We start from the raw sequence: 19,507 nt of genomic DNA on the forward strand, positions 1-19,507 counted from the left end.
GAAAGATTGGTTGAAAGAAGCAAGCTGAAATTAGAAATAAAAGAATGTTTTTCCCACTTCTACTCGGAATCTTTGGTTAATCCGTCTCGTTATCGAAAAAATGATGAAATAATATCATTCTAGTGATTCAACTACAGACTTTATCAATCGTATCATCTGTTTTAAGCTTCGTACGTTCATCAAATTTGGGAAGCAACCACGATAATGACCGCCGAAGAAAATGAAATTTATGGCTGCAACATAGTATATTGGAATTTCTTATCTAACCATGAAGACTGTATTAATAGAAGAAAATCACAAATTTATAGTGAGTTAATTTGTAAATTGTAGCAAGAAAAATTTATAGTTTAAATTTTACGAAATGATCAATATAAATCGTGGTCACCTCTGTAATACTTCGAACGTTTTACTCGTCACGGACAAAATTAAAATTGAGTAAGAAAGAGAAGGACAAAGTAACAAAAAGTAACGAAAATTTTACAACGTAGTAGTCGATCAACTTGTAATATTTCCATCAAAATTTTGCTTTTTATCCCATGACGACTCAATGTCGTCCACCTGCAATTTCACCGTATTTGAACAAATGGTGATATCTCTGGTATCTTCACGGACAAGGACTTGAAAACGCGTTTTATATGGTAGTGACAATTGACGCGATGCGTAACGGAAGAAAAATCGGAACCACCGATTGTCCCATTCGTCTTTTGAAGTTCCTACGTTCATCTTAAAATGGCAATCAGTGTTGGCGATGAGAAAAAACTTAATAACGGCCAGGTCACGTGTAGAATGTAAAACAGCGCGACGCGTTATTGAACGATAACTGCAAGTTATTAGGGTCGATTGACGAGTAACTGGACGTAAGGAGCGCGTAAAATGCCTCTCGCGGTGTGCGTGCACGTACAGAGCTCCGCCTCGATTGTTGTTGCCCTCGCTATTGGCGTTGACCGCCGACGTTACATATGGAAATTACTCCCGTACGAATGTCGCTAAGACTAATTTGATCGTACGCGCAACGTTACATTAACATTCGTGTCGAGATCGAAGCTTCGCACCAGCTTCAGTCGGTCCTCTCCTTCACGGACGCACGGTGCCACCATCCTGAAAACAGTTTCGATCTCCGTTTCGATCGAAAATTTGTTTGAAAGTTTCTTCTCGATCACCTTTTTACCTTAACTAAAACGCGAGTGTCCCGAAACAGATGTCGATTCCGGTGTCCTTCGACTTGGCAAAGTATAAAGTATAAGATAAAAGAAATGTAAAATCGCAGGGAAACTAGGGGTACAGTGAGTTAAGGGCAAAGATTCGATCTTGCGCGGTGGAACGCGCGATACGCGAATGCGATTTATGACTGCGCAATGTGGTACGATGAAGTAGAATAGGTAGATCAACTGGACTGAGAAGAAGGGGTCGACTTGCTTTCAGACAAGATGAGGAGCGCGAGTAGTTTGGATCAGTATAACGACGACGACTTCTTCAGCGGTGGCCCTTGTCCTTCTTGTCGGTTAGCCATTAACAAGGAGACTGGTCGACTAAAGTTCGTAAGATGTCCAAAATTAGCTAATGACTATCAAAAGTATCGATCGATTAGTTAGGATCGGCAATTGGGCAACACGATATTTGAAACTACAGGTGGTGCATGGGCGGAAACGACACTTGGCGCTTCCGAGTGAAACTGATGCTCTTGATTCCAGCCGTGTTACTGCCGATCACTATAATTTTCATCGCTCTGTCGCGGTCGCAGGTGATCGGCAAGGCTCCTTATCATCGTACGTATTTGGTCCAGACAAGAAGGCAGGACGAGAGGACCGAGGAGAGTTTTCCGCGTAAGTCTATTGTCACGGTACACATAACGACGCGCTCGTAAAATGCACTCGATATTAACGACGTCCGGTCTGTTGGCTACTCGTGTACATCTGAATAGCGAAATAGAGTGCGAGATGCGTGGCGTGATTTATCGATTGTTGTCAGAAGAAAATAATTCAAGCGGATCTTGCGATGGGGGGTCGGTGTAGTTGAAATTGTTCTTGAGGCTTCTTACAAGTCGTTAGAGTAAGTTGTCCCAAGGCTGTTCTCGCAGGAAGAATATTCGAGTTTAATCGTTTTCCTGTCCTACCATGTTGCACATGTAATCCGTTCTAAGATTACATAGGTATATTGGTAATGAACTCTCGTCACAGGAGACGACGTTGAATATAGGTCACGGGCAGGGAGATGATTCGACTTTTACTTCAAAATTGTATAATCTCCATGATGGAAATTATATCTAATAGAAAGAAAAAGGATCTTTTTTTAGAAATGTTATAAAAGTTTCAAATATAAATATAAAGCGACATAGAAGAAAGGAGAAGTATATTATTTATAGAAACTGTTAGCAGCGACCAGCCGTAGCGAGACAGAGCGGACCGGTGAAGAAGAGGAAGAAGACAGAATCCTAGCACCTGGAATGAAAACTAGCTACGTGCCAGTGGAGACTCTACTTTCGTCAAGGCAGCTACAACGACACAAGAGAGACCTAGACGCGGTACTTTATCCAAAGCAAATCAAATTCAAACCGATTCTAACCAATACCACTTTTCTTCCTCGTCTTATTTATTTCTTCTTTGTTATTTTCCATCTTCTTTGAAAAAACACACGTAAAAACAAAAAATATACAACATCCGTTCGCCTTTGCCGATCTACGATCATCAGCTATGAACGTGCAGTATAATATCGATCGATTGACGACAAATAGTCCCGAAGAAAGAACGTTGCGTTCTTCGGAATTTTATATTCGAATCGACGCGATACGAGGATAAGCAGATTGGTAAACGGCCAACGACCTGTCCAGATCTGATATCGATATCGAGAATCGCGAGACGTTAGACACTTGTGAGCAATGATCCGAGTCTCTTCAAGAAATAACGATGATTTTCTTTCGCATTCTTTCGCTTGTTCTAGGCGAGCGGATTCGCGCTGTTCAATCCTTTGCAATCTTGCAAGCGTAATTCTTTTATAGTCGAAGATTTTTGTAACGATGTAGACGTATGCGAAGTGAAAGAAGATTGCAGAGGGTTGACGTTCCATTGCAAAATAACGCAGTAGAGTAAAGTGGAGGTTGCTAATGAGAATTAATAATCATGCGATTGTATCTGTGTGTTGTATCAGTCTACCGAATTATGAAATTTTTGACAGCCTTTTAAAGAGTTAACAAAGGTGTCTTCGATAATAGGTTAAGCGACAATATTCGAGAAGAAGGCGAGCCATTTTGGATAACGTGTCGTGCGCAGCGACGTTAATTAGAGTTAATCAACATTAAATTAGCGTTACTGGTGAACAGTATAAATATCGATCGTCTCACTGCCAATCATCTCGTTTCGCACAAGGTCAATTAAATTCGACATGTCTTTTACTTCATGGCCGAAACAGCTCTGAGATATAAAGACACGATACTTACGCTACATACACAGATATCGATTCACCTTCCAACTACTCAATTCTTCTATTTTAAAAAGCACAGTAAAAATATCATTTTTGTACGAATATTCGATACAGGATCAACCGATAGACTACAACGTTGAGAAAGCAGACGATCAAAATTCCGACGAAGACATTTACAACTTCCTGGACGATTATTACACCGAGGTGGACGCCGACGAGGTCAAGGAAAATTCTGAAATACAAAGCAACGACTATCGAGAGTAATTATCCAAATACTACTCGATAGACTGCGGAATATTTATGCATTAATGAGTAATTTAAAGACGCAAAGATTCGCAGAATATGCAAATATATATAACATCTAAAGTACAATGTTCATTATAGCAATATATGTTTAGTAGATGAAGCTCCACTACTGTAATTATATTCGTAAAAATATAGATTTACATAAATATCCGCAGTCTATTAATCAAATTCCATTTAATATTTCTACTTAAATTATAGTTGAATTTCGTTTACACGAACCTATCGGAGAACAAATATTTTATATGATCGAAGCTCGTATCTAGCGATCCTCTCTATGAGCATCTTGTGATTTTTCGTCTATAATAAAAATTTACGTTCAAATAAATGAATTCGATCAGCAAAACTTCATTCTATCGGACACAAATTAAAATTTCGTTCAAATAAATCAAATAAATAGAGTTCTGCTATATCAAAAATTTCACCGGTGATACGCCTTCGAACTTATAACACCCGCAATCAGCTCTCTCCAGAAATTATCTTCTTCAGGTACGGCGAGCATACGCACGACGCGCGTAAGAACGAAGAACTGCGCTCCAAGTTCTTCACGTATGACAATATCGAAGAGCGTTCTCAGGACGAATCAGACGAGGGTGAACAAGGTGGTAGACACTCGATTTCCGTCGACGATTCGGACACCAGTCTGCCAATCGTCGACGACCAAAACGACGACTACACTGGCACGGATTTTCACGCGTTTTGGAAAGGCGAGGGAAACGCGTGGGCCATCAGAGAAGCTCAAGGTACACTTGTGACGTAGTCTCTCTAATTACTCTGCATAATTGCTGCTCATACGCTTTTTAAGAAACAGATATTCGCCGCAGCAAAAATCATGCTGAAGTACATGGACAGGAGCGCTGATCCTTGCGAGGACTTTTATCAGTTTGCCTGTGGCAATTGGGCGAAACATAATCCTATCCCTAAAGACAAAGCTGCCTACGATACCTTCGAAATGATCAGAGAATCGTTGGACTCTGTGTTGAAAGAGCTTCTCGAAGATCCTATACCGAAAGGATTGCAATTGTACACGGATGACGCAACGCTCAAGGCTAAATATTTGTATCGCAGTTGTATGAACTACGGTAAATTGTTTTTCGATTGGGTTTCTTCAGAGATTTCTATAAGTGGTTGCCAATTTTAACACGATACATGTGGCTAGAGATCTTGGAGCAACGCATGGAACGGCCGCTTATACAGCTTCTAGATGAGCTTGGTGGATGGCCCATATTGAGACCAAATTGGGATCCGGAAAAGTTTGACTGGCTCCTCTTGGTTGCACAATTGAGGCTTTATAATAATGACATCCTCATTTCGGAATGGGTGGCGCCAGACATTAAAAACAGCGACCAGTACGTTATACAGGTAGAAACTCGGAATTTTTCGACAACTTCGAGATAAAAATTTTACTTCATTTTGTGGCTCACCGAATGTTTCATGAAATTAATATAATATTGTATATCCAATCTTTTAATAATTTTGCACGGTTCCTTGCGAAAACTATTTTCGTAGTAAATGTTATTAAAAAATACTTCTCTCTGACCTCCACATAATGGAGAAGCAAAAATATCAAATTTAAGAAAAGTTTAATTGCAGTTCGATCAGACATCATTGGGTCTACCTACAAGAGACTACTTTCTCCAGCCATCGAATACCATTTACTTAAAAGCTTACAAGAATTATTTAATAAAAATTTCCACTCTCCTGGGCGCATCTTTGCAAAACGCTACTATAGACGCTGACGAATTGATAGAATTCGAAACTAAGCTCGCCAAGGTAAGCCAATTGTAATTTCTATAATTTTCTGACTTATTTCAATTATGTCCGCTACTGAACGATTAATTTCGGGTTTCACAGATCACGTCTTCCCCCGACGAGCGAAGAAACGTTTCAGAGTTATATCAAAGAATGAGCATCGGAGAATTAAGGACACTGGTGCCACAAATTAATTGGCATCGATATTTAACGATCGTTCTGGCACGACCAACGAATGTTTCCGAGCCGGTTGTTGTCTATGCGTTACAGTATATTCAAGATTTGGTGAATTTGCTCTCGAAAACTAGTCCACGGTACAATCTTTCGTGTGAAATACAATAGTAAAAAGTAGACACTGTTTCATAAATTTAATTTTTGAGGAAATGTTTGAGAAGTTTGGAAACTTTGAAATTTCTTATTTTTGAGTAACTTTTCTTTGCAGGACTATCGCGAATTATCTTCTATGGCGGTTCGTCAGGCACAGAGTAAACAACCTGGACGATCGATTTCAAGAGGCTAAGCAAAAATTTTATTACATTCTTTTTGGAAGGGAACAAGCACCGTCCAGATGGAAAAATTGTGTGGCACAAGTGAACTCTAACATGGGCATGGCTGTGGGCTCCATGTTCGTGAAAAAATATTTCGACGAAAAAAGCAAAAACGATGTAAGAATTCTTCCTATTTTCATTAATGAACATTCGCTAATTTTGTAAATTTATACCACTTTTATATTGCGCTTTGAAATATTCTATTATTTCTGATGGGTTTCATCAGTCTTATAGTTATTTTAATAAAGAATCGGATAAGTGAAAATGTGTTTTCGAATTCTCGTTATTCTTATACCTGTTTCTGCAGACATTGGCCATGACTCGTGATATACAACGGTCCTTCAGAGAGCTCTTAAATCAAACTACCTGGATCGACGACGAAACAAAAGAACTGGCCACCGAGAAGGTAAACGCAATGCTGTTGAGGATTGGCTATCCTGATTTCATTCTACAGTCTGAATTGTTGAACGAACGTTACAAAGATGTAAGAATCACGGAGCTGGCTATTTTTGAGATTCGATTGAACACAATGGACACATTCGTTGCTTAAATTAATTTCTGGTGAACTTTCAGGTCGTGATCCGTCCAGATAAGTACTTCGAGAACACGTTGAACATATTGCAACATTTGACCAGGGTAGAACAGGATCGACTTGGCAGCCCTGTTAATAAGACCCTGTGGAACACTGCACCTGCAGTGGTCAATGCTTACTATAGTCGCAGCAAAAATAGGATAAGTCAGTATAATTCTTTTTATATTGCGCGAACAAAAGAAAAGGGAAGGTCTACAAACTTTTCCACAATTTTATACTACGATTTTTCTTTTCTTAGCATAAGATAAAAAAGAATATCGACTAATTATTGAATTACTTTCCACTCTCAGTGTTTCCAGCTGGAATACTACAGCCGCCCTTTTATCACAGATACTTTCCACGGAGTTTAAATTACGGTGGGATCGGCGTTGTGATCGGCCATGAGATCACCCACGGCTTCGACGATAAAGGTCGATTATTCGATAAGGATGGTAATCTACATAGATGGTGGAAAGACGGGGCTATTTATGGCTTTCACGAACGAGCTCAATGCCTTATCGGTAATCGACGAAACATCGATTCTCTTAAACTTTCCTTCCAACTTTTGCTCGCTAACTCGAAAACGGTTAAACGTTTCAGACCAGTACAGTCACTATACTGTGAGCGAAGTTGGAATGCAGATTGATGGAATGAATACCCAGGGCGAGAATATCGCGGACAACGGCGGTATTAAACAAGCTTTTCGAGTAAGCAATTTCTTCTGTTGGTTTTTTTAACGACTTGTTCCTGAGCTTTTCTTCAGTTCTTTAATATCATTTAACCCTGTCACGGTCGTCTGATTTTTATATTCCATTCTTTTAACAAGTGGACAAACTTTTAACATTTTAAAAATTCTTTCTTTTCCGTCAATCATTGATCAACAAATTTCTCAAAAGTTTCAACAATTATAATTAATAACTATCATGATTTTTATATGACAATTCCTTAAACCGTTTTGTCTTTATTTAGGCTTACGAAAGATGGTTACGCGCAAACGGCGACGCTGACGAAACTCTGCCAGGTTTAAACGCGACTGGAAAGCAATTGTTCTTCCTGAACTTCGCGCAAGTGTGGTGCGGCTCGATGAGACCGGAAGCTACCAGGAATAAGTTGAAGACCGCCGTCCATTCACCTGGCAAATTTCGCGTAATCGGCACCTTATCGAATTCGGAGGACTTCGCAGAAGTATTTTACTGTCCGCTGGGTGCACCCATGAATCCAGTTAACAAATGCTCCGTTTGGTGACCAATGGTGTGCTTATCCGTTTCTATCAAACTCATGATCGCATCGATCGTTGATCGAATAAATTAATCAGAGCTACGTGATCAAGAAAAAAAGAAGAAGATTGTTCGTTGCTCGATTGTGTGAAGCAAACGAAGTCTAGACTGTGTAGGTGTAATCGTTGAAATTAGTCTTTACGTTCCAGAGACTATTGCCAGATTCGCGTTAAGATTTTAACGAAACTATAGTTCCATGCTTTCGATGATAGCTGATGCCGTAGAGTATACACAATTTATGCTGAAATTACTAGGAAATCAAGAATAGGATGAAGGAAACGATGAACCGGAGTAATTGTAAGTTCTCGTTTAACGATTTAGGGACATGCAACGTAATCGATCATGGATACGAGCTGTACTAACAAAATAGGTTGTGTAACGATAAATAAGGGAATATTATCGCTCCCGCGTGATACTACGACTTGATGATCCAAGTGTATATCGCACAAGGGAAGTATCTTATAGATGTTTCAAACAGCTGCGCTGTTTAGAGATGTGTTAAGAATGAAATTGTAAGACAAATACCAAAGACAATAATAATTTCAGACAGTCATAAAAATCTTTACAATCTATTTCCCTGTATATCCACACACTACTACATGTATTGAATTCTTTCGTCGTTCTATTTTAGCTTACGCTTCCTGTAGATCTTTACCTGATCTTGCGGAATAATCTGAGCCATTGTGATCATTCGTTACATCCACGTAATCGTGTATACTATGGATATAAACTTGTTCGCATTACATTTTGGTTTCCTTTTTTTTTCGCAGTCAGTTTCGCGACAGAAAAAAGGCGGTAGAGAAGATCGTCTCGACATATATAATCTGTCATATCATCTCGCAATGTTTCCACGAAACACACACATTGAAGAAGTCGTTTATTTTATCGGTCTAACGAATGCGCCATTTTCTTTCTTACTCTTTCTTTTCTTCAGCTTCGCGTTTTCTCTTTCTTTTCTTCTTTTTACAAATCTCTTAGTCTCGCATAATATATAATAAATAGTGTAAAAATCGTTGAACATCGCAAATAGAGTATCGACGACACCGTGTACGCGGTCGTAGCCTTGATAAAAAAGTCCGCAAACATTTGTCTCGCAAAGGGATAAAAAATACAAGGAATGAACTATCTGTCTGTAAATGCGATATCGATTGACTATCTTGTCGCCTTGTACTATGGTACTCTAAATGACGTTAAAATACTTCAGTCGGAATAGCGTTCGAATGCGTCTCAATGAGTAAACTTTCATTCGATTCATATTGACTCGTCGAGGTTTACTTCATATTTTTCCATTCTTCCTTTTTCCATTTTTATTCGTAATTCTAATAGTGAGGGAGGAGACTCGTGCATGCACATGACAATGCAGTATCATCACACTTACTCGTATAAACTTACACACAGAATCGGGGGAGAAAGTGTTTCACCAATTATTATAATCCTATCTTTACAATTTATTTACGTATTGCCTTCCCTTAACGAGTAATCGGTTAAAGTAGTATGGAAAAATAAAATCGTACATACATCGAGTTCTCAGTTATTTAGTATAAAGAAAATTCAACGACGCATGGTGTTTGTTTAAACTAGAAGAATAATGGTGAAATTATTATCACTTACGTTTTAAATATTCTATAGCTGCTTGATTGAATTAACGCGAAAACTCCAATAGAATATTTTCATATAAAGATCGATAAAAAGTGTTCTGTGTTATTTATAGTTACAAAAGTTTCAATTTTTCTTTTTCATTTAAGCGTAAAATTCAGGTGAAACGATAATACTTACAACAATTGTATAATATGCTTCATACTAATTAATTTTCATAGCATGAATTAACACTTCATTACAGACATATTTGCAGTCATAAGTTGTACTAATAAATCAGGAATTTTGCGAATATCATCTCGTATTATACTGACACTTTTTGCTCCTTTACCTCAGTTCCATCCTCAGTACCAAAATCTTAGTTTCCATTTTGCATTTCGTAAATTTGATGTTCATATACCCGTATAATTAAAAATACAGCCATATTATAACATGATAATTAATATTTGAAAAAAGTAACAAATGAAACAGTTGAAAAAAAAGAATTTTTTTACTTTCAAAAACTTTTAAGATCAACAATGAAAAACTTTAAGCCCAACTGAAAATATCCATTATTGTTTAAACTGACAAACTGTGTGAAAATATATACAATCGAAAATGATACATAATTATCGCGATTATTTTAAAATAAAAAAACAAAGGTAGAACAAGAAGTATCGATAAAACACATATATGGAATTAACGAGAATTCTTTTTTCTCAATCTACATACACCCTGCGTTAAAAAAGCACGCTTTTTCGCCATCATTTCTTGTTTTCCTGCCGAAACCTATATAGATCACGTTTTCGAATGATATTAAATACCACATGGAAATTTGATGGCCTTAATCCTATTTCCTTCTTTTATGTATAGCCATTACAAATTATATATAGTTTAGATTCTTTATTTTCTATGACGCTTAATCAAAATTCGTCTGTTATATATATATATATATATATATATGTATAAATATATATATGTCTCATGTTTGCTACTTCCGTCCACCCAATTCAAGGTCAAGTGGAAATATACCTTAATTTCCTTTTTTCAACTCCTATAGTACCACCATTACGTATACGTATTGCATTAACAAATATCTTCACTTGTGCAGAAACTGGTACTCCAAAATGTCTTCTTCATCTGTAAAATAGAAATGTGTGTCTTATGTTATAAGTTTCAAGGGTGGCCATCATTTAGCTGCACTAAAAGGACATACTATAGGCGTATTTGGGACTACTTAGACGACGATGTAACGAAAAAACGATCGAAATAAAGGGAATGTACGATGTATGCTGGTACAAGATATTAGTATCTTCCTTGAATGTATCATTTATATGCAAGAGTAACTGCAAACTATCGACAATACACACGTAACAAGTGTTCCACTACTAAATAGCTCGTGATAAACGCATTCGTAGATTTTTATTACAAATGCTCGTACGATGCTAAATATATTCAAACAAGCAATTGAAGTGCAAGAATGATCAAGACAAGATCGAAGATGCACGGTTATCGTGTTAAGTTTTATCGTAAAACAGTAGACAAATAGTTTCTGTAACGGAATTTAAAATAAAGGAAATTTTTTAAGGGAAAACAAACGAAACGAAACGAAACGAAACGAAATGAAACGAAACGAAACGGAACAGAACGAAGCAAGAGAAAACAAACATAATGATAAAAGTTAAATAAACGAAAAATTACTTTCAGATACGGGTTACTTACTAATGCTTGAAATTCGAAAAGACAGAGATATACGGAAAGAAAGGAATCAACGTGAGTCCCTCGACGTGACAAAATAAAATACACTCACAGATATTGTCTCTGCTATTGTTGTCCAAACCGCTAGTCAGTGTACGAGTTTCCTCGTGCATACGCCGCTCTGCATCAATCGTCAGCGCAGCACAAGGCACAAAAATGACTCGATTACGTCTTTGACATGATGTAATCCACATGCGCACAACGTAAGTTGCAAAGGGGAATTGAGTCGTTTGTTAGACAGAAAGCAGCACGTCCTTTTAGAGCGGCGCAATAAATAGAAAATAAAATAAACCAAGTTCGGAGTATGTCTGTGAGTCGCAAAATTTGTATTTTCACTCTTTTTCATCCTCGATGTCATTTTTTATTCAAATAATAAATGGATCGTGGTTTGTAAATATTAATATGGTAAATATTAATTTGAAACAATACATTGTAAATACACATTTTGCCTTTCTCAAACATACTGTACAACCTGTCTGCAACATAAAATATGTATATATTTTACAGAATAATATATGATTGGTACCATAATGATATCGATAAACCAGTTCGTGTAAACTACCTTCTTAAATATCGAATTACATAATCATTTGCAGCGAAATGAAAACATTTCCATTGAAATTAACGATTAAATGCCAGTGCGCAATTTTCCAACAAAATCTTTCCTATACGATCTATGCATTATGTGCTTATCAAATCGGTAAAAAATTTCTTATAATACCGTTATATTATTCTCTACAGGGGACAGTATAAAAAAGTGCCTATTTATCGATAATTATAAGATGCCGAAGAAAAGGGGGAAATAAAATGAGGTTTCAGTCGTTATTTTGGAAAATTGCACGATTAGACAACGAAATTTTCAAACATGGTTGCATGTTATATAAAAAGACGTAGGTAGTATTTTCTATGATATACGTTTTATAAATATTAAGGAAGCAATGTAAATAGTTCGTGTAAATATAAAAAGTAGTAAAATCGATAGAAAAAGAAACGTAAAAATCGCTACTAATTTTTTTTTTTTTTTTCATTTTAACGTGAAATGTTTGGTAGGAAGAAACATCACACCATATTTGAAATTACTCTTATAGTGTTACGACGCCAATGCATTTATGTGCATCGAATGCAAGTATTTTCTAGCGGCATTTTATAAAAAGAACGTTATTTAAATACAACGTGATATGCTAAATAAAAATTTATATCATAATAACGCAACGGCAAGACGCAATTAAATGTAATGAACGTTTGTTGAAATTAAATAAGCTTGTGTGTGTGTGTGTGTGTGTGTGTGCGTGTGAGATGCAGAAGATAATTCGTAAGAATTCGTAATAATTCATTAGATAAGATGACATCAATGAACATAAACAGTAAAGAAATGCATACACCTGGGAAGCTTGTATATATAAATTATATGTCGCAGTTCCTTTTTCAGTACTTTCTAACACTGATAAGATGGCACATTTAATATGAGCATAATTCGATCTATTTACATATTGTCGAACTTTGTGATGCAATACCACACAACATAATTTTAAACAATTTCTTTTTGTTCATCACCAAATAACTGGAATCAATAGGAATACAATGAAAATTTGTCCTTTACGCATGGACAATCTCAATTTAAATGATTCACCAATAATTGCCCAATATACAATAACAATTGTATTGCATATTTTCTTTGTACATGCATATAGATACTTTTCCGTTTTTCCTCCTTCTTTTTATTTAAAGCGGATTAGTCTTAAAGAATGTGTTTGCAAAGCAATAATTAGTGAACCTTTTAACATTTCGAAATAATATCCTCTCGATTTTAAAGAAATAGCTGCCCCATTGTCGTAGACAATCCTAGAACGCAAGCAATGGAAAAATATTAATAAAAAAATACGTACCTTTTTTTTTATAAAATAATTATAATTTACATGCATTACGTAGCGAATTATTGCAATGTTCATTACGTATATTTATCGACATAAACCGTGTTATTTACATGACCATGCTTGTGCTCTACTTCATGTGCGATCGTGCTTTACATCAACAAATACACCGTAATATATTTATAGTAAAGCGTGCAGTATAGTGTATGTATAATAATAATAATGAATTATCGATATTAAATACTGAGTTTCTCGTACATAATAGTTGTACTAGGCTCGTTATTGCTATATGTATGCTAAACTTCAACACAACAGTTGCATATTTCATGCACAACATTGAAAATGTACTTGTTTTTTTCTTTCAGCAAAGCTTAATAATAATAATACAATTTTAGTTTTATCTCGTATATATACTTTAGTATATATGTAAATTTTCAAATTCATACTAATCAAATAATGAAAATAAAAGGAATAGTAAATGAATTATAATCAACAGCTACTATAGCTAATAAAATCAATATTCTAAAAATGATTTGAAATTTTATTATTATTATGGCATAAAAAATACCTGTTTTACTCTTTGTTGAATTTAAATCTTACATTCTGATGCAACTTCTTTGAACCACATTAGTATGTACATTTACATATTACATGCAAATATTTTAATATTTTAAAATACATTTAATAGAGACGAACTTCCAAAAATATTATTACTGTCAAGTATATAATATAAAGTGGAATGCAAAGTTGAAACGACACGTATGAACAAATCGTTAAAACATCAAATACGAATTATATAAACCTGGAAATAAATTGAATAGGGTAACGAATAAATACTTTGAAATACCGTATAAGATTCACTGTAAATATACGTTATCTATTTATATGATTTCTACTAATGTTAAAAGGATAAAGAGAATACACCTAACGCCAATTTATAAGATCTTATTTAATCTGTTAGATAAATGCGTCAAAGTATTCATTCGGAAATATTCAATTATATGTTGCTCTTTTCTCTAAATTTATAACTCATCTATTTACAACACCGGCATCTACATAACATCAACAAAGAATTCACAAGGATTTCCCATCGCAATGCGAAATGACTGTCTACTACCAGATAAGTCTTGTTGGTTCTGCTGATTTCCTGAACCAGTTCCTGTCTGCACAGATTGTTCAGAACCACTGGAACGACTGCGACTGCCGTTAGACCTCTTTCCATTCGAACCATTTCCATTGCCAGAATTTTTACTTGGCATAGTTGGCACTGATGGAATATGCAATTCAGATTCAGATGCTGAAGAACAGGATTTCAAATCGTGAATAGGTTCTTTGCAAATATGTTCACTACCTGCGCTACTGCCGCCTGATAAAATATAATACTTTGAAATACATACTGAATAAACATTACGCTAATCGCGATATAAAATGCGATCCTCACCTGAACCGCTATGAACACTTTCTTCTCGGTGATAACCATATACAGTTGGTTCGTTAGTGAAGTTAAATGGCATTGGACTGTAACCAGTTGCAGAATGAGGTGCATATGTCCCTGAATAAGGCATGTCCCAGGCATTCGGCGGAGGTAATGGTCCAACTGTATCGCAATCTAGTTTCATGCTACTCATAGATGAACACAGGTCACCGAATATATAATAACATTGTTCAGAAAATGTTATCTTGTTCACTGTATGCCTAATAAATCCAGCCTTTAGCATAAGAGATGCGTATTTTCTTGCATCGCGTCGATCAATAAATCCTTCTACGTGAGTATTAAGCCAATCCACAACATCTGCTCCAATAAATGCACTTGGTATTACTATTTTAAGCCACATACGATCACGAATTTCCAACCCTGAGTCAGGCCGAGCCATCGCTCGTACTACTGTTGGCATATCGGTATTCACCGTAAGATGAAGTTCTTCCAATGGTCCTAATCAAAATGTATTTTTTACGAAACATCCGTCTCTTTAAATCGATTTAAATCTAATATTTATTTAACTCACGTTCTGTATCTGGCAGTGTGCTTGCAAGACTGCTCGATGTTGAAGTTATTGTCGTGGCGCTTGGCGGGCGTGGAGGAAAACCTTCACCCCTTATAGCAGCTGTATGTGCCACCCAAGCACCGGGATCTATAGGCCGTACAGGTTCTGTACGTGGTATTGTGAAATAACCTTTTGGATTTGGATCCCAGCACTTTGCAACAACTAATTTGATTGGTCTAAAAATTACATTTATAATCATGTTATAATCTTGTAATTCGTTTATTGAAATTTTAATACATTGCTATATTAAACAAACATACCCTGGTTTCTGAACTACTTCACGTAGTACTTTAACTGCCTCGTCATTAGACATATTTTCAAAATTAATGTCATTTACTTGAAGAATCATGTCACCAGGTTCTATTCTGCCATCTAAAGCAACTGCTCCCCTGTACATTTAAAATTAATCAAATGAAAGAGCTGCTGTTATAAATATATTGATTTTATTTTGCTGAATACTCTGTTCTAACAATTCATTGTACAGAGCTCTATGTACAATATAATTTAAAATTCACTGCAGTTTAACACATACCCTTTCATTATTGAACCAACATAGATTCCACCATCTCCACCTTTGTTACTTTGACCAACAATGCTAATCCCAAGGAAATTAACAGTATCCATATTCAATGAAACTGTTATGATGTTCAAAGACATTGTACTGTCTGTGATACTGCTAAAGGATGATGTTCTAGACATAGGTGGCAATCTATGACGCCTCCTCCTCTGTGGTCTACGCCGCTCTAACATCCAAATACATAAAATTCAATTCCTAGTCTAAATCTTAGATTTATTTTATTTCCTTTTCTTATAAGATATATTTACCTAAAGTTGCTCTGTCAACTGTACTACTCATATTGGTATGTCTGCCTGTAGTTGATGTTATACGGCTACTAGCATCATCATCTGATTCTAAAAATGTTGTTGTCTCTAAATCTGAACTTAAAATAGAAGCAGTCTCATAACCATGGCCCGATCTGTGTTTCGAATGACCATTTATACGAAGTCCTGAATTTATAGAAAATAATGATAATGTGTGAATCTTTGGCATTTCTAACAAAGGTAATACTTAGAGCAATTAGAATTTAAAGAATGATTCACACAGAACTAATAGCATACCATTGTATTTATTGTATTTCTCATATTTATCTGAATGGTGTCTTGAACTTTTGTGCAAATGATGCCCTTGTCGACTACTTGTAATACTTTCTGTTTCAGTTAGAGTATCATCATGTGACAATGGGGGTGGGCCACGATTTGTGTGACCAGGTGTCACATGATCAACACGATCATGTTTTGCCTCACTATGTGCCACTGAATCTGTGCACTGTGATGCACCATCCGATACATTGCTGCCTTCGGCAGACACCAGCTACCAATAAATAGATTGACATTCTTTTCATTAAAAATTTTCTATGCTCCATTGAATTTTTATTCATATTTTATGGGAAATTTTTATGGAATAGAAAGTTCCTTATTGCTATAATTCTATAAATGCTTCTCCAGTTCTACAGTGAACTAAATATAAATAAATTTACATGCTCTTTAACTAAAAATTTTTTTTATGTTTTGTTGACACAGAAATAACCACACAAGATAAATATTAATAGTCTTTTATTGATAACTTAAGAAATTAGTATTCAGAACTGAAATATTTCTGTATTTCAACATATGTTAAAAATAAATTATTTTTTGCTATAAAATAGATCCATGCTTATCACAAATAAATAAATTTTACTAATTGTAGAATTTATTTAAGAATCTTACCCAGGAAACAACTCGTCCATTAAAACAGGGAAGATGGGCATCATCATCTACAATTTCTTCTTTCACCACACTATTGAGCAAACAACATATCCCAATTATTTGTTTTATGAAAAAAACAAAATCATAATAATAAATGCGATACAATTATATAAATTTGAAAAGTAGCTATCTGACATAAATACAGAAAATAATAAAAGAAATATGATAATTTTTAATAAAAATATGATAAATATGAAAATTTACCAAGTGGTAAATTCCGAAATAAAGTAAGAATTAAAAAATATAATTAAGCATTATTTGTGATGCATTATTTGCTATAAAAATATAATATACCGATTCGATATCGGTACAAACAATTTTCAGAAAATTGCTACGAATTGGCTGTCACAATCAAACGGAAAACGAAAACGTATCATTGTCAAAATGTGAGTCTATTCCAAAGCGGATACTGTTTAAATCGAAGGGCATTGACTCGAGTCAAAGATGAAAGATAATGCCTCGCCACTGTAACAATCGTTAATCCGTACTACGACACGAATAGATGCATAACATTCGATGGACATGCGTATCGGTGTGACACTCACCCAAAATCATCGTCCATTGATTTGAAGAAATACTTATAATTCGGCCGATTCAAGACATTTTTGAAGTCGGCAAGAGTGACCCTTTCCGGTGAGATGGTAAGCTTCACCAGGTAGGGGGTTTCCTCGTCGTCAATGTGATATATGATTTTAGTCTCTTCCATCGTTTCAACTTTATTATACTACGTGCATTTGCAGTAAAACAGATTCACCCAAAGCCCACTAATATGAACAATTCTCTTAAAACCAATATGGCGCGTCACAGTTCGAGCCAAAGCCCTCGCGCGTACGATGATTGTTCGTTCATGAATATTACAGGTTTATGTAAACTCCACGGTACGTAACATTATTACGGCTGCGTGTAGTAAGTTATAAGGAATTCGTTGACATTATTCACGAGACTCGCACGATGCGTATTCGTTGCTTCCGACGAGTTGAATTAAACGTCAACATTCTTGTCGACATTACACACAGTCGCGGCAGTCGGCCCGACACTCGACTCGACTCTCCGTTCGAAGATTGGAAACGAACGAAGATAGAAAGACAATCTCCAGCTTCATTTTTACACCCTTTCAGCTATTCGCTGGCTTGATCGTCAGATGGCATTACTGCACCATTGTCGAAGATGGCGAAGGATTCCGAAATCCAATATGCGTAACGTTTCTGTTTTCAAAGTTGTTGTATCTGAATTTTGAGTAGAATAAAAACTGTAGTGCCATGTATATGAATATTACAAAAAAAATTTACATTGACACCAGATATTTGTGAAAAAAATAAATTCTGCAAAGTTCACAATTTGTTACTTATATATATTTTTGTGGAAGTTCAATTTAGAGGCGTAATCGTTTTTACGTAGCCAGCAGTAGTCTGTAGTAGAAATTTATAATCTTTATTCTAATCAAGATTTAAGTTGCTATTGGGATATTCAATTATATCTCATTCATCAGAAGCATATTTATATCTGTTCTTTTCATTTCTTTATTTAATAGTTGATATCATACATCATAGAAGAATTTAAGTCAAATAATATTATAAATTCATTAACTAATTTATCGAAGTAGAGGAACTAAAGAAACAGACGTCAGAAATTCAATAACATATGTAATAAACTTTCGAATTTAAATTATATTTTCTTTCGCATTAATTTCTTTTAATTAAACCAGTTAAGATAGATATCTCTGTATTATTATATACTCGTGTCATGTAACTATTTATATAATCCCATAATCTATTTGTTTGCTTATAGATAACGCACTCTGATATATGTTTTAACAACTTATTGATTACATCTTTATTAATTCTTATTAAGTGTTCGATGATTCTATCGTCTTTGATAAAGGTCAATTATATAAGAGATATATAACAATTGGTATATGCCATTGTACTAGTATACATACTTTAAAGTCGATTTATGGTTTTTGCCTCAACACGTGACCTACGATCCCATTGAATTTCCGGTTAACAGTCCGAAAGCGACAGATAATGTTTGTATTCGATAGTCGTGCGCAACAAACAGCGCGAGTCGCATCTTTTTTACTGCTGGGTAATTTCCACGTACGTTCAGGCCGCGTCATTAAGCGTAATTCTATTCATTATTTTTTTCCAGATAACAGCAAAAAAGAAAAAGACACTGTGCGGCAGCTCCGCTTTCAATTCGGTAATGCGCAGCGTCGACTTAATTATACGGTCGCGTGAGCAAAAGAAAAGGGATTTTAAATGAAATTAAATCGCGTATCAGCGTAAAGAACTCACAGAAATGTCCGTGGCGCGTAAATCGCGTTGCTTTATCTTTGGATGAAAGATATTATGCAGGGAACTGGTTTTATCAACAATTCAACATCAGTTGGCGTTAAGTAATGCTCGAGGCGGTCATGCGTGAAACACGGATTAACAAACGTACTATTGTACGCGTGATAATAATTGCGAACCGTTAATCAATCACAGAATCGTTTAAATTGTATTTCAGTAACAAGAAGGATTATCTATTTCTTACAAATTTTATTGAAAAAAACTAGTGGAATTTTTTATTTAATTATTTATAA

At 35.5% G+C, this 19,507-nt stretch overlaps 2 protein-coding genes and 1 long non-coding RNA gene across 14 annotated transcripts; 2 read left to right on the forward strand and 1 right to left on the reverse strand.

Moving 5' to 3' along the window:
• The first annotated feature begins 1,011 nt into the window (after positions 1–1,011).
• LOC126922475 (neprilysin-4-like) lies at positions 1,012–8,427 on the forward strand. 5 transcript variants are annotated; one of them, XM_050735036.1, is made up of 15 exons: positions 1,014–1,538; positions 1,630–1,823; positions 2,373–2,521; positions 3,532–3,677; positions 4,210–4,463; positions 4,545–4,802; positions 4,880–5,082; positions 5,314–5,493; positions 5,575–5,786; positions 5,915–6,137; positions 6,328–6,504; positions 6,594–6,756; positions 6,903–7,112; positions 7,192–7,298; positions 7,561–8,427. In XM_050735036.1, exons 2-15 carry the CDS (start codon positions 1,637–1,639, stop codon positions 7,834–7,836), a joined length of 2,745 nt encoding a protein of 914 aa, XP_050590993.1. In that variant the 5' UTR covers positions 1,014–1,538; positions 1,630–1,636; the 3' UTR covers positions 7,837–8,427. The 5 variants fall into 5 exon arrangements, with proteins under 5 accessions (XP_050590995.1, XP_050590993.1, XP_050590991.1 ...); XM_050735034.1 differs by having other exon boundaries at positions 1,014–1,534; XM_050735035.1 differs by having other exon boundaries at positions 1,015–1,534; positions 2,376–2,521.
• On the reverse strand, positions 8,409–18,997 carry LOC126922476 (segment polarity protein dishevelled homolog DVL-3). 8 transcript variants are annotated; one of them, XR_007712790.1, is made up of 12 exons: positions 17,469–18,121; positions 16,885–16,954; positions 16,237–16,489; positions 15,943–16,125; positions 15,650–15,860; positions 15,378–15,506; positions 15,079–15,293; positions 14,514–15,005; positions 14,190–14,438; positions 11,166–11,322; positions 10,476–10,583; positions 8,409–9,821 (listed from the first exon to the last, which is right to left on the reverse strand). XR_007712790.1 is itself a non-coding variant. In XM_050735039.1 (12 exons), coding segments are annotated over exons 2-12 (2,121 nt in total). In that variant the 5' UTR covers positions 17,630–18,128; positions 18,863–18,997; the 3' UTR covers positions 8,409–10,582. The 8 variants fall into 8 exon arrangements, 4 of the variants coding, with proteins under 4 accessions (XP_050590996.1, XP_050590999.1, XP_050590997.1 ...); XR_007712789.1 differs by having other exon boundaries at positions 8,409–9,445; positions 9,645–10,583; XR_007712791.1 differs by having other exon boundaries at positions 11,254–11,322; positions 17,469–18,118.
• LOC126922478 (uncharacterized) lies at positions 18,862–19,171 on the forward strand. The gene is made up of 2 exons (XR_007712793.1): positions 18,862–19,008; positions 19,072–19,171. It is a non-coding gene; the product is annotated as an uncharacterized LOC126922478 (long non-coding RNA).
• Positions 19,172–19,507: the final 336 nt, after the last annotated feature.

Source organism: Bombus affinis, chromosome 12 (assembly GCF_024516045.1).
Source record: "Bombus affinis isolate iyBomAffi1 chromosome 12, iyBomAffi1.2, whole genome shotgun sequence".
Taxonomy (NCBI): domain Eukaryota; kingdom Metazoa; phylum Arthropoda; class Insecta; order Hymenoptera; family Apidae; genus Bombus; species Bombus affinis.

Coding starts and splice junctions, on each gene's coding strand:
- LOC126922475 (XM_050735034.1), top strand. CDS start 1,428: ATGAGGAGCGCGAGTAGTTTGGATCAGTATAACGACGACGACTTCTTC. Junction 6,138..6,327: donor ACGAAAAAAGCAAAAACGAT/GTAAGAATTCTT, acceptor CTGTTTCTGCAG/ACATTGGCCATGACTCGTGA. Junction 6,505..6,593: donor TGAACGAACGTTACAAAGAT/GTAAGAATCACG, acceptor GTGAACTTTCAG/GTCGTGATCCGTCCAGATAA.
- LOC126922476 (XM_050735039.1), bottom strand. CDS start 17,629: ATGGAAGAGACTAAAATCATATATCACATTGACGACGAGGAAACCCCC. Junction 16,126..16,236: donor GAAATACAATAAATACAATG/GTATGCTATTAG, acceptor CTATAAATTCAG/GACTTCGTATAAATGGTCAT. Junction 15,861..15,942: donor AGTTGACAGAGCAACTTTAG/GTAAATATATCT, acceptor TTTGGATGTTAG/AGCGGCGTAGACCACAGAGG.